This window comes from Macaca nemestrina, chromosome 12 (genome assembly GCF_043159975.1).
Source record: "Macaca nemestrina isolate mMacNem1 chromosome 12, mMacNem.hap1, whole genome shotgun sequence".
Lineage (NCBI taxonomy): Eukaryota > Metazoa > Chordata > Mammalia > Primates > Cercopithecidae > Macaca > Macaca nemestrina.
In genome coordinates, this window is record NC_092136.1 from 113,960,754 (window position 1) to 113,974,486 (window position 13,733).

Sequence of the window (13,733 nt, forward strand, 5' to 3'; positions counted from 1 at the left end):
TTTCTTTGGCCTCTCTACCCTCTAAAGCAGGACGGCCCGCTGAAGGAGGACGCACTTCTGAGGGGCCCAGAGCTTTTCCAAGTTTTCCCCTGCCCCCTGAAGGCTGTGCACTGAGCTGGGCGCAGTTGTCGGAAACTGTTTGCACCCAGATTGCTGGGGGTCGGGGGTCGGGTGCGGGCAGAGCCGAGAGGCTGTCCAAGTCTGAGAGAGAGAAAAGTTTCTCCCAGGACTCGACCTTGGCCTCCAGCAATCGCGACAGCTAAAAAGGGACGTCTCGCTGCGACAACAGATCTCGCGGACCTTCTGGCACCTGGTTCACCAGGACCCTCGAACTCTGCCTCGGGAGACTTCTTGAAATCCGGATGCTCAAGCCGGGAGGCGCGCAGTAGCCAGAAGGATGAGAGGCCCGGGTTTGGACTAGGAAAGCGGCCTTTTGAAACAGATGTCAGGGGCTACTGGGAATGCAGCCCAGAGCCATGAGAAAAAAGTTAAAGGCGAGATGACACACACTGAATTGGGGCAAACATTGGAAGAGGGGACAAAACTGCGTGCTTGAGCACCGGGGTGCGGGGGAGGGGGGACAAAACTCGTATCCAATGGAAATTAAAATCTTGGGAGGAGGTGGGGGCTCCTGCGCGCCCTTCACCCTCAGTTCCCCTATTAAGGATTCCGCGTCCCCTGCACGCCTGTCTTCTAGCTCCTTCCTTCCTCTCCGCTCGGCCGGTGAGCGGCGGCCGCCAGCGCCCCAGCAGCAGCTAGATGTCAGGCGAAGCCCGGAGCGCGGAGCGCGGGGAAGGGAGGGGAAGGGAGGGGAGGGGAAAGGAGAGGTGGGGCGGGGAGCGCGCGCGGGCTCGGCCAGTGCGGGGTGGTGGGCGGGCTGAGCCCGAGGACGGCGCGGGAGGGGGGAGGGAAGGGGGGCAGCTGTGGGCAGGGAGCCGGGCTCGGCCGCCAGCACTAAAGATGGAGAGGCGCCGGGGCCTTGCAGGGGAGGGGGCTCGGCGTTGACGTGGGACGCGGCGGAGGCGCAGCAGCCGGTGGTGATTTGCTAACCTCGCAGCAGAGAGGAGTTGAGGGCGATGAGAGCGGGTACTGCGAACTGCCAGGCGATGCTGTCGCTGCCGCCTTGATACGGAGAGCAACAGTTCCCCAGCAACACCCCTCCCCGACACAGGCACACACCCCCCGACAGGCACGCACACCCACCCCACAGTGCCCGGCTCGGCTGCGGTGAGTGAGGGGCCGGGAAGAGGCGCACCGCCGAGCGAGCGCCGCGCGCCGGGGCTCCCCGGGGCTGGAGAGGTCTGGGGGGCGCGCGCTCGCTTCGGCCACTCGGCCGCTGGGCTTGTGCCTTTTTTATTTGGCGTGTTCCCTTCCTGCCGCTGCAGCCGTCGCCGCAACCGGTTGGGGGTCGGCTAGAAGGGGGAGCCCCGGCTGTCAGCCTGGGCACAGCTGCCTCCCCAGCCCTTCCTCTCCAGGGCACGGTCGGGGTGAGAGGTGGGGGGCGTAGCGGTCTGCGGGGGCTGAGCGCGTGAGCAGAGGGTCGGGGATCCGGAGGCTTTGTACCGCCAGGGGCCAGCGGAGGAACAGAGCCCGTGGGTGCTCTTATGTATGCGGACCGGTGCGCGGGCGCGAGATAGGGTTGTGGTTTATTTATTTGTGTGTCTATTCGCCGGCCGGCTGGGAAGCTAGAATCGGAGGAGCTGACGAGTAGATCTGGGGGCGGAGGGGAACAGGACTGGGACTGCTTACGTTTTGTTTCTGTTTGAAAAAACGTGGTGGGCTTTTTATTGATTGGACTTGATCCCCCCCTTTTGCAGGGGAGGGAGGGAAGCTCCAGAGGGTCTCCAGCGCTCCGGGCCCTCCTCGGCTCTCGACGGGACCGGCGGTGACACCGGAGCTCGCCGTGCGCTCCCGGCCGCTCTCGGTGGGTGCGGGTCTCTGCACCTGATGCGTTCGGGATGCCTTTCCCACCCTGGCGCGCCCGCCGCTAGCTCGCACAGCGCCTTGCACACGCCCGCACGCGCTTGAAATGCGCAGGGTCCCGCCGGCCCACGGACCCACTGGGACGCACGGAGCGCTCCGCACCGACTCGGTCGCCGCCTCCGCGAGACGCTCGCACGGTGCTTCGGACGGGCGCGCGGGCCGCTGGCGCCGCTGGCCAGAGGCCGGGGACCCAGCCGGTCGCTTCCCGGGGGTCACGGCCCTGGGTCGGAGAGGGAGGGCGGGCAGACCCCTTCTCGCCTTTCCTCCTACAACTCGTTTGCGGGGCTTTTGTGCTTCCCCTTCGCCGCGGGGCGGGTCCGCCTCCCTGCTGCTCTCCCCGCGGAGTCCAGCCCGCCCGGACTGTCGCCTTTTTTCCCAGTCTCTTTCGCTTTCCCTCGTCCCTAGCCCAGCTCTTCATCTTTCAGGCGTCTAGCTCCTCGGGAAAAGTTGCTTCCCCAAGTTTGCTGAAGTCGTCTCCAAGTCTCGGTGGGGGGTCGCTGGGAATTGGAGGCGTGTGAGAGCACGGTCGATCCCCGGAGCTCAGGCGGGTTATCGCCGGTTCTTCCCCGCGCCGCCCGGCTGGACGCTGCAGCCAGCGCCGGCCGGATCGCGGGCGCCGAGCGGCGGGTGGGGAAGACGGCTGCCCGTGGGCGCCCCGATTTCCCTCAGGACCCAAAGGGCTTGTTTTGGGGCGCCAAGCTTCCATTCTTTTGGCTGTTCCCTCCTAGTTCTCAGAAGCCCCGATGTCTGCGGGAAAGCACGCGGTGGCCAGGCTCTGCTGAATGTTCATCCCACCCTTGACGGCCTCCGTCCCCACCCCGGGGTAGGCAACAAAAGTGTCTTGACCAGCCGTCCTGTGAATCCTTTCTGCGTGAGCTTGGTGGCTCCTGAACTGATAGAGCTTCTTTTGGGGGTGGAGGCAAGCAAGCAGTGTTCCAAGAGTGAGGGAGAGACCTTGCTGTTCCTTGCTCTCAGTGCATTCACTGCAATATTGGTCGCTGCAAGGCAGACACGGGGAGGGCCCTGGGCCTGCGCGGTCTTTCTAACACTCCTTAAGCGGGGTTTGGAGTCTAGGAGCCCTCTTATTGATCCCGAACAGGCTCTGGGAGAGGCCTTTGTTTCCCAGCCCTGTCTTCCCTTCGTACTGGTTGTAACTCACACCACAGATGCTGGTGCCAATATCACTTCCAGCGCCTCTGAGCCATGTCCGGCATCCCTTGCTGCCCCTGGTCACAGGACTTGCAGACTCCTTGGAGCCTGTGGGACACACGTGGAGTTCACACACCCAGCCCAGCATGAGCGCTCCTGGCTGTAGGGGAGCATATTTACTGTGGTCTCTCTCCATACCTTAATGATCCATCCTTCTTCGTTTTTTAGATCCTCCTGTCCACCGGGCAGTTGTGGGCAGGACGGTAGGTACAGCACCTTATATAAGTGTGTGTGTGTGTGTGTGTGTGTGTGTGTAAAGACACACACACACGCTTTTTTTTTTTTTTTTTTCTGAGACGGAGTTTTGCTGTTGTTGCCCAGGCTGGAGTGCAATGGCACAATCTCGGCTCACCGCAACCTCCGCCTCCCGGGTTCAAGTGATTCTCCTGCCTCAGCCTCGCTAGTAGCTGGGATGACAGGCGGGTGCCACCGCGCCTGGCTAATTTTGTATGTTTTGTAGAGACGGGGCTTCTCCACGTTGGTCAGGCTGGTCTCGAACTCCCGACCCCAGGTGATCCGCCTGCCTGGGCCTCCCAAAGTGCTGGGATTAGAGGCGTGAGACACTACACCCTGCCCCACACACTCTTTCTGTCTCTGGCTGGTGTACATACACACAGTTCAGATTTTAGATTATACATACAATAACTTTGAGGCTTCCATGGGTAGAAATGACCTAAGTTTGTGTGTGGGTTGTATGTATGTGCCTGTTAGTACCTAGGGATAGGGAAGGGCTTGGGGCTGCCAGTGCTTTGCAGCCCTGAGAATAGTAGAAGGCCAGAGGCCAAGGCTGATGGTGAGAGGATAGCCTTTGTGGAGGAGAGCCCAGTGTCCATAGATGTCTGTGGACCATGACTACAGGCTCCTGGCCTCCAATGAGTTTGACTCTGCTTCTGGGGCTCCTGCAGTGAGGCAGAGTTTAGAAAAACTTTGTTTTAAAGATGAGGTTTGACATCCAGGGGGTTGACGTGAAGCTGACAAGGAAGGGGCTGAAGTCTTGCTAATTTTAAGTAAGTGCACTTCGTCATAATGAATGTTGGCCTTGCCTAGGGAGCCCCTACTCTCAGATACAGAGAAAGCTGAGGACTTACAGGACTTCACTACAATTTTCATTTCACTTCATCTAACAGATGTCATAGAGTAGTGAATTAGGCATCTGCTGTGGCAGAACCTTCTTTTCACTCTCAGCATCCCTGGGCTTGAAAGGCAGATTTGTAGATTTCTAGGAAGCTACTTCAATTAAAATCTCTCAGATTCTCTTGCTAGGGGTTTGGCAGCAGGGAGGAGGGGGCATGTTGTAGTGGTTGAATTCTTACTTTTAGGGACACTGATGAATTTGTCTTTTGTTCTCTCATCTCTTTTGCTTCTTCCCCTCTTCTTTCCTCTAGCCCCCTCTATTGGCCCAGGAAGCCCACCCTGCCCCGCCACGCAGAGCCCAGAAGGAAAGAGAGCCTCATGCCTGAGCCGAGGGGAGCACCATGGATCTGACAAAAATGGGCATGATCCAGCTGCAGAACCCTAGCCACCCCACGGGGCTGCTGTGCAAGGCCAACCAGATGCGGCTGGCCGGGACTCTGTGCGATGTGGTCATCATGGTGGACAGCCAGGAGTTCCACGCCCACCGGACGGTGCTGGCCTGCACCAGCAAGATGTTTGAGATCCTCTTCCACCGCAACAGTCAGCACTATACTCTGGACTTCCTCTCGCCAAAGACCTTCCAGCAGATTCTGGAGTATGCATATACAGCCACGCTGCAAGCCAAGGCGGAGGACCTGGATGACCTGCTGTATGCTGCCGAGATCCTGGAGATCGAGTACCTGGAGGAGCAGTGCCTGAAGATCCTGGAGACCATCCAGGCCTCAGACGACAATGACACGGAGGCCACCATGGCCGACGGTGGGGCCGAGGAAGAAGAGGACCGCAAGGCTCGGTACCTCAAGAACATCTTCATCTCAAAGCATTCCAGCGAGGAGAGTGGGTATGCCAGTGTGGCTGGACAGAGCCTCCCTGCGCCCATGGTGGACCAGAGCCCTTCAGTCTCCACCTCATTTGGTCTTTCAGCCATGAGTCCCACCAAGGCTGCAGTGGACAGTTTGATGACCATAGGGCAGTCTCTCCTGCAGGGAACTCTTCAGCCACCTGCAGGGCCCGAGGAGCCAACTCTGGCTGGGGGTGGGCGGCACCCTGGGGTGGCTGAGGTGAAGACGGAGATGATGCAGGTGGATGAGGTGCCCAGCCAGGACAGCCCTGGGGCAGCTGAGTCCAGCATCTCAGGAGGGATGGGGGACAAAGTTGAGGAAAGAGGCAAAGAGGGGCCTGGGACCCCAACTCGAAGCAGCGTCATCACCAGTGCTAGGGAGCTGCACTATGGGCGAGAGGAGAGTGCCGAGCAGCTGCCACCCCCAGCTGAGGCTGGCCAGGCCCCCACTGGCCGACCTGAGCACCCAGCACCCCCGCCTGAGAAGCATCTGGGCATCTACTCCGTGTTGCCCAACCACAAGGCTGACGCTGTGTTGAGCATGCCATCTTCGGTGACCTCTGGCCTCCACGTGCAGCCTGCCCTGGCTGTCTCCATGGACTTCAGCACCTATGGGGGGCTGCTGCCCCAGGGCTTCATCCAGAGGGAGCTGTTCAGCAAGCTGGGGGAGCTGGCTGTGGGCATGAAGTCAGAGAGCCGGACCATCGGGGAGCAGTGCAGCGTGTGTGGGGTCGAGCTTCCTGATAACGAGGCTGTGGAGCAGCACAGGTAGGCCCCGCTCCAGCCCCACACCTGATATGGGACTTGAGGCCCTCATACCCCTTCTTCACACCCTGGCTGCTCCCAGGTTAGGGGCCTGACTCCCCTGTCTTGGCAATTTGTCAAAAAAACAAAAACACTTCTTCTAAGGTTCTGGTGGATAGGGGAGCAGATTTTTTAGAGTGTAGTGAGGGGGCCTAGGATCTTTCCAAAAAGCATCAGGGGACACTCATGGGCTCAGCTTCTTAATAGGCCCTTCCCTCTGTTTTTTGCTTTTGGGCTCCTGTTTGTTTTTTCTGCTGTTTGGTCTGTTCTCCTTTGCTTGGAGTGACTGATAAAATGGAGAGAAGGAGAAAGGGAGTGGGATGAGGGTCTCTTGTGCCCTGGATCTGACCATGTTACTAGGTTTCAGGTCCTCGGATTCCAATGCAGTGGTCCCTGCAAAGACAGGCTTTCTGCAGCTTGGGAGAATGGGAGGGGCTGGAGGCTACTTAAGCCACAAGAGCAGCTGCAGGTTCCAAACCTTATTCCTGGTGAAAGTTAATCTCTTTGCTCTGTCTCCCTTCTCATTCTCTGATCCTGCACATGCATTTAGGGGAATTGATTTAAATGCAAGGGGAAAGGATGGGTATGAGAGTCTTGGTCTTGCAGCCTGTGAAGTCTCATTCTTATCCCATCTCTGCTCACATTGAATTAAATGCCGCTTCAGGCTAGCATTGGCTTCCCTCCGGCTTCCGTTTCCTTCTCTATGAAATAACCATTCATTGAGCTCTTATGACATGTTTGGTTCAGTACTAAGCACTTTCCATCAGTTGCATTTTCATTACAACAGCCCTTTGAGATAGGTAATGTCCTCCTTCTTCTTCTTTTTTTTTTTTTTTTTGATACGAAGTTTCGCTCATTGCCTAGGCTGGAGTGCAGTGGCGTGATCTTGGCTCACTGCAACCTCTGCCTCCCGGGTTAAAGCGATTCTTCTGCCTCAGCCTCCTGAGTAACTGGGATTACAGGCATGCACCACCACACCCAGCTAATTTTGTATTTTTAGTAGAGACGGGGTTTCACCATGTTGGTCAGGCTGGTGTCGAACTGCTGACCTCAGGTGATCTGCCTGCTTCGGCCTCCCAAAGTGCTGGATTACAGGTGTGAGCCACTGTGCCTGGCCAGTAATGTCCTTCTTTTACATGGAACAATACTAAGGCTCAGATGTCAAGTCTCTTTTCCAGGGTCACATAGATAGTGAGAGGCAGGGCTGGATTCAAATTTAGGTCCTTACCCCCTGGTACTCTGCTGCCTTGAAGAGGATCATGTCTGTGGAACAGAGGGTTTTGGAGATTGCTTGTTGGAAGTGGAGTAAATAACAGAGGGAATCAGTAGTGAGTTTTTTTTCCTTGCCTCTGTCATAAACCCTATGCCCATCATTTTACCCTCTAGTTTCTGGGTCAGGTGAATGGAGTCAAGAAATCCAGCTGTCTGTTATCATTGATGACAGGGTTTTGCTGCGCACCCTGTGGTCTGCTGTTTTGCTGATTCTCTACCTCCCCCGCTTCACCCCCATTCCCCTGTTGCTCGTTCAGGTACGGGGGATGTGAGTGAGAGGGGTTGGGGTGGGGATATCTGGAAGTTGATCTCATCACCCCAGCCGGAATCTGCTCTGACCCTGCCTCTTCGACAGCTCAGAGGCTTACCTTGTGGAAAGTGTGGCAGAGCTAAACGTAGCCGACTTTTTCCAGTGGGTGCGAAAAATAACCGCCACTAAGGTGTGTCTTCTTGTGCTTCTACCGCTCAGAAATAGACTGAGGTTGTGTTTGTTTTTGCTCAAACTTTCCTAAAGAGGAAACCCCCTCCCCAATGTTGACCAGATCTATGTATCATCTTTCCGGATGTGAATTATTTCGGCTCTGTGCTATGAGAACTGGGGTACGGTGGGAAGTAATTGTTTTTCTGGCTCTCATCACATCCTGGTTCCTGGTTGCTTTTCTTTACCTGAGAGGGCCACAAAAGATACCACTCTCTTGAGAGTTCCAAGTTCCCCTTCAGCAAGACCCTCATTCCTCTGGGGAGAGAGGGAGGGTTGGCCATGTTACATTCGAAAGAGCCTGGGTAGTGGAATTGGCCATATTTAGTGGTGAGAGCCTGTGATACTTATTTAACCTTTCTGGGCCTTGTTTCACTCACTACTTTTGTTTTTTTGAGACGGAGTCTCGCTCTGTCACCAGGCTGGAGTCCAGTGGCGGCTGGGACTACAGGCACCCACCACCACGCCCAGCTAATTTTTTTGTATTATTTAGTAGAGACGGGGTTTCATCATGTTAGCCAGGATGGTCTCGATCTCCTGACCTCGTGATCCGCCCACCTCGGCCTCCCAAAGTGCTGGGATTATAGGCGTGAGCCACCGCGCGCCCAGCCTTCACTCACGTCTTAAAATGGAGATGGTCAACAGGGTTGGTGCTGAATTAATGAAGTAAGATCCAGAAATCACTAGAGCTGTGATGGGCACATGGTCACTGCAGCAGTGAAGAACTGACCCTCTGTCCCTTGTGTTGTTTAGGCCTCATCTCTGCGTGGTCCTCACTGGCTCTGAGTTCTAGTGTGTAGTGTCCACAGTGCTACTCTCCATGGGGGTTGTGTTGACTGTGAGGTGGTGCAGAGAATGTCCCTGTCCTTGTGAGCATATGACAGCAAGACACTGGCCCTGGAATCCTCGGTGTCACATGTGGTCTACTGACAGGAAGAATGTGCTTTTGTTGTTGTTGTTGTTGTTGTTGAGGCAGAGTCTTACTCTGTCACCCAGGCTGGAGTGCAGTGGCATCATCTCGGCTCACTGCAACCTCTACTTCCCAGGTTCAAATGATTCTCCTGCCTCAGCCTGCTGAGCAGCTGGGACTATAGACGTGCACCACCACGCCCGGCTGATTTTTGTATTTTTAGTAGAGATGGGGTTTCACCATGTTGGCCAGGCTAGCCTGGAACTCCTAGCCTTTAGTGATCCACCTGCCTCGGCCTCCCATAGTGCTGGGATTACATGCATGTGCCACCCTGCTCGGCCAAGGATGTGCTTTTGACTGAGGGTGGAAAGTCAGCGGCTGCAGCCCAAGAAGCTAGAGCCAGGGACAGTGCCTTTGGTGAGAAGCTTGGGGGTCTAAAGAAATCAGAGGAGAAAATAATCTCTTGTGTGCTCGGCCCTCACTCAGATCAGCAGCCCCTCGGGTCCCAGCTAGACGTCCTTTGTGGAAGGCTTTTTTTTCTCCCCCTCACCCTCAAAACTCCAGGATTAATGTGCTATTCCGTTTTTTCTACTGTTCTCTGTCTCCCCCCAACCCATCAGCATTCTGAGAAATGCTGTGGTGGAAGAAAAAACAGCCCTATAACCAGTACAAACAAAAAGCCAAGACATAAAAAAAAAAAAAAAAAGAAAAAAAAAAGGGGAGATTTTGATGCCAGGAAGCCGCGGCATTCACTGGAAATATATCAGTGATAAAATAACAGGCTACAGGGTTTATTTTATTTTATTTTTAAGTCAACAGGCCTGAGTGTTGGTAAAGATTAGATACCTAGCAATCCTTGCATTTCTTCTTGGGGTGGGGGGCAGAAGGGAATGGAGAGGAAATGAAGGCAGATTGCTGCTAAGTGAGGCAGGAAGGCAGGGAGTTTATTATGGAATGTCATCGGTAGGTTTCCCCATGATTTGATCCCAAGCTGGTGTGGAGTGAGGTGTAACCTGTTGGCTCAACAGATAGTGAGAATCAAACTTAGTGGAGTTGTAGATCCCGTTTCCCGCAGCAGACAGCAAGATGTACAAGCCGTCCACTGTAGGAATGACATGCTGTAAAATGGATGCAATGTCAAGTGTAGTCATGGATGGGTGGGAAGATCAGACAAAGGCACCACACAGGTAAATCAAATGGGACTGACTTACTGAAATGAACGAGAAGGAAGTCAGGACAGTGAGAAGGTCTGATAGATAAGCAGTATTCTGCAGGCAGATGAAGGAGCAAGTTTCAGGCTCCCAAATGTTTACCAGTGAGTCCACATTACAGAGGATAATGCCTGAGGGAGGGGAAGCTCATCTCAGGAGTCTGGAACACTGGACTCTCCCTTTCTCATTCTGAAAGGCTGGAGCAGTTCTGCATGTAGGCTTCTCTGGATATGGTCTAGGAATCAGCTCAACCAGGCCAGGTGCACCTGATCATTCTCAGAGTTACGTACATATGCGATAAGATTGCAGGGAACAGTATAGTTGACTTAAGTGTGAACATAGTCCTCGTTTATAGTCCCTAGTCTCCCGTGGCTCATACAGCTTGGTCTTTATGTATTTCTGAATTTAGTGCAGCAGAAGCACAATGGGGTCTGGTTTCCAGGGTCCCCTGGATCTTATACAGACAAGCACATAGGTCAGCTGCAGTGTATGTCCTGCACAGACACCATCGTCGCAACTCTTGCCTGGTTCCTTGTTTTTTTTTTTTTTTTTTTTTTTTTTTGAGATGGAGTCTTGCTCTGTCTCCCAGGCTGGAGTGCCGTGGTGTGATCTTGGCTCACTGCAAGCTGTGCCTCCCAGGTTCACGCCATTCTCCTGCCTCAGCCTCCCGAGTAGCTGGGACTACAGGCGCCCACCACCATGCCCGGCTAATGTTTCGTATTTTTAGTAGAGATGGGGTTTCACCATGTTAGACAGGATGGTCTTGATCTCCTGACCTTGTGATCTGCCCGCGTCGGCCTCCCAAAGTGCTGGGATTACAGGTGTGAGCCACCACACCTGGCCTCTTGCCTGGTTCTTGAAGGGATTCTCAGGAACCACAGGGAATGTCTGAGCCAGCTTTCTGGATCCATGTGTACAGCCCTTCCCAGAGGCTTTGTGGAGCCAGCTCTATAGTGCATGAGCCATGGGGCTAAGATATCAGAGTTCTGCCTGGCCCTTGGCCTTGGGCTCTCTCAGATGGTCAGCTGCTCTGTATTTAGTGGTTGATCATGTAGAAGGCCAACAGGTGTTGACCTTGGTTTAGGCTGCTTTTGGAATTTTTGAGGTTTCCTGAGACTCTTGGTTTTCTTTCATCATCCTGTCCAGAACCTCTGATGTCAAACTAAATTCTGTTTGAAAAAGGGTATACTGTAGAACAATGATAGCCACAGCAATAGTATTAATAATACCTTTTATCGGTTGCAGCATTTTCTTCTTTGCAAAGCACCTCTAATGACTTTATCTCTCTTGCCCTCACAGCCTTCCTTGAGGGGGTACAGGTCCGTAATTCCATGTCTGTGATAATGAAGTCTGAAAAGCCCTGAAAACTAAAAGGTTTGCAGTAAACTCATTTAGTGGCAAAACCTGATCTGAACTGACGTGAGGCTATATTTATCCTGCTTATTTTGAATATTCATATGTTTTGCTGCAAAAATATTAATGTGTTTGATTACAGAGTGCTGCCCTAGACTCCGCTGGCGCTGTTAAACATGATAGGTGTCAGAGTACCTTTCTAAAATCTGAACGGTTTTGGTCGTCTAGAGGTTTTGGATAAGGGATTGTGAATGATTATCATTCTCTATTGACAAATGAGAAAAATGAGATTTGGAGCAAGTAAGTGACTTGCCCATGGTCACACAGCTATAAATGGGTAAAACCAGGCACTCAGCTTGCCTTCTAATTCACAGTCCTGGGCGCTCTGCACCAGGCCATATAAGAACATGAGCATTGCTCTTCTGGGTCAAATCCATCTGACCTAGTCTTTGGTTGCCAACACCATCCCCAAGACACCACCATTGGAGGCTACAGCCATCTTCCTTGACGTCAATCCTAAAGGTCAGGTGTATACCAGCTTCTCTTAGTAGCTATTTATGGCTGCCTTGTCATTCACAGATTTGCCAAAATCCTTTTTGAATCCATTTCTATTTCCAGGAAGTATCCTTTTTAGGGGTGATGATAAACTTAAGTTTACAATCTCCTGGGCTCCTGGAAATCTGGTCTTTTGGAGAAGTTGTTGGTTGTGAAGATAGGAAGATGGCAGAAGGCTTTGTAGTGGTGAGGCCAGGTCTAGACCCAGCTCTGCATTTTTCAGCTCTGTCACCATTGACATCGTTTTATTCATCGTGAGCCTTAACTTCTTCGTTTTCAAACTAGGCACTTCAGTGAGCTCTTTCTGGATTGTTGAGCTCTTTAAAAAATTCTTTTATTCTTTGTGTACCCACTTATATCTTCATGAAGTCCTTTTGGTTAATTGAATTTTGCTGTTTTGGAATCTGGATTGGCAGTTCTGCCAGCTAAGTAGGGGGTCAGTTTGATTTGATTCTGTGTGTTCTGACTTTTTTTTTTTTTTAAAATACTTTAACCTGCTTAGGGTTACTGAGCCATCTGGGGTCTAGACTGAACTCTTGGAACTTTTGAAGATGATTTCCTTTATTTTGTTTTCAATGGAGGAAAGTTGCCCACTCTTTCATCTCAGTGAGAAATTCCATTTTAATTTGCCGTCACTATTGGATGGAGCTGCTAATTGCTGGGAGGGAGAAAGCTATAGTTTAGCAACACGTTTTCCTCCTGCTCGTGCTAGGAAAACTATTATGAATCTTTAAAATAGTGATTATCCTCAACTGTTAAAATCAAATTCTATTCACAGCTCTTTGATTTCTTGCTAATTCAGGAGAGAAACCTTTCCAATCACTTTAATTTTTTTTTTTTTTTATTAATCAATTTAAAGCAAGTCCTGCTGAAAGTCCAAGTATATACGACTTAGAGTCTTACTAAATGAATGCAGGTGTGCCTCAGTTTGTCCATTGGAGGAGGGTTTCTGCGTTTTCCCTAACTAAAGATTTTCTCTTCTGTTTTGGCTGGGTGCCTGGGATGAAAGCTCTTACTCTCTGGCAGTTATTTAAGTGGTAAGAGATTTGCTGTGACTCTCCCCCACCCCCACATTTTACAGATAGGAAATGCACACTTTGACTGTCCAGGTCAGAATTCTGATTTTGCTACTTACTAACTGTGACAGTGGTTGTGTTACTTAACTTCTCTGTGCCCTGTTTGCTCATTTGTGAAATAGAAACAATGGTAGTAGCTACTTCATTGGGTTGTTACAAGGATTCATCAGAAAACATTTATCCTGTGTGAATTGGAATGGTGGCACAAAGTCAGTGCCCCCTAAGTGTTTGCTAAGGTGTTTTTCTTGTCATTGTGTGAAGTCGGTCATGCTAGCCGTGCAGGGTGAAAAATGTGTTCATGCTGGTCCAGATCCTGCTTTCTCCCTGAGACCGTTTTTCCGCATAGGTGTCGATCCGTACATTGCTGTAAAACGGCTGCCTCGGGCACCTCATGTTTGCGTCTGAGACACTGCATCTGCGTCTTCCCCAGAAGCTGATCTCTTTACTCTGGTGGCCAGGGTACTCTTTGTCCCATTGACCTGAGGCCTGGTGATTCGTTCCAGTTCTCGTTTAAATTTAGCTGGGCACTACTCCACTGCCATCGGGTCCAAGTGCTGGGGAGGCTCACCGACGCGGTGTCCTGTCGCCTGTGCACATCACTGTGCTTATGACAGAGGAGCACAGATACCACCTAACTGATGGGGGTCCTGGGGCTGGGCTTGTGGGTGTCGGGGGTTCCAGAGCTCCTTTCCTGGCCTGCCTGTCAGTGCAGGATGCTTCTAAAATGTGGACTCAGCAGACATTGTTTTGAGTGCTTGCTACTTGTCAGATTCTGTGCTAAGTGCACTCACAGCCAGCATCTCCGTAAGCCCTCTAGCTGTCCTGTAAGGTGGGTATCAGTTTCACATTCTCAGATGGGCCGAGGGAAGCCCAAGAGGTTAGTGGACTTTTCTGTAGTAAGAGTTGT

The 13,733-nt window shown here is 52.6% G+C and overlaps 1 protein-coding gene across 2 annotated transcripts in view; it reads left to right on the forward strand.

Moving 5' to 3' along the window:
• The first annotated feature begins 943 nt into the window (after nt 1-943).
• The window catches only part of LOC105476473 (zinc finger and BTB domain containing 16), a 198,016-nt gene continuing 185,226 nt past the window's right edge, over nt 944-13,733 (forward strand). The window contains exons 1-2 of one of the 2 annotated variants that reach the window (XM_011732450.3): nt 944-1,227; nt 4,578-5,935. In XM_011732450.3, the coding sequence (XP_011730752.1) occupies nt 4,668-5,935 (1,268 nt within the window). In that variant the 5' untranslated portion in view covers nt 944-1,227; nt 4,578-4,667. Of the gene's footprint in view, nt 1,228-2,204; nt 2,807-4,577; nt 5,936-13,733 lie in introns of those variants that run through there. The other variant, XM_011732451.3, reaches the window with a different exon arrangement.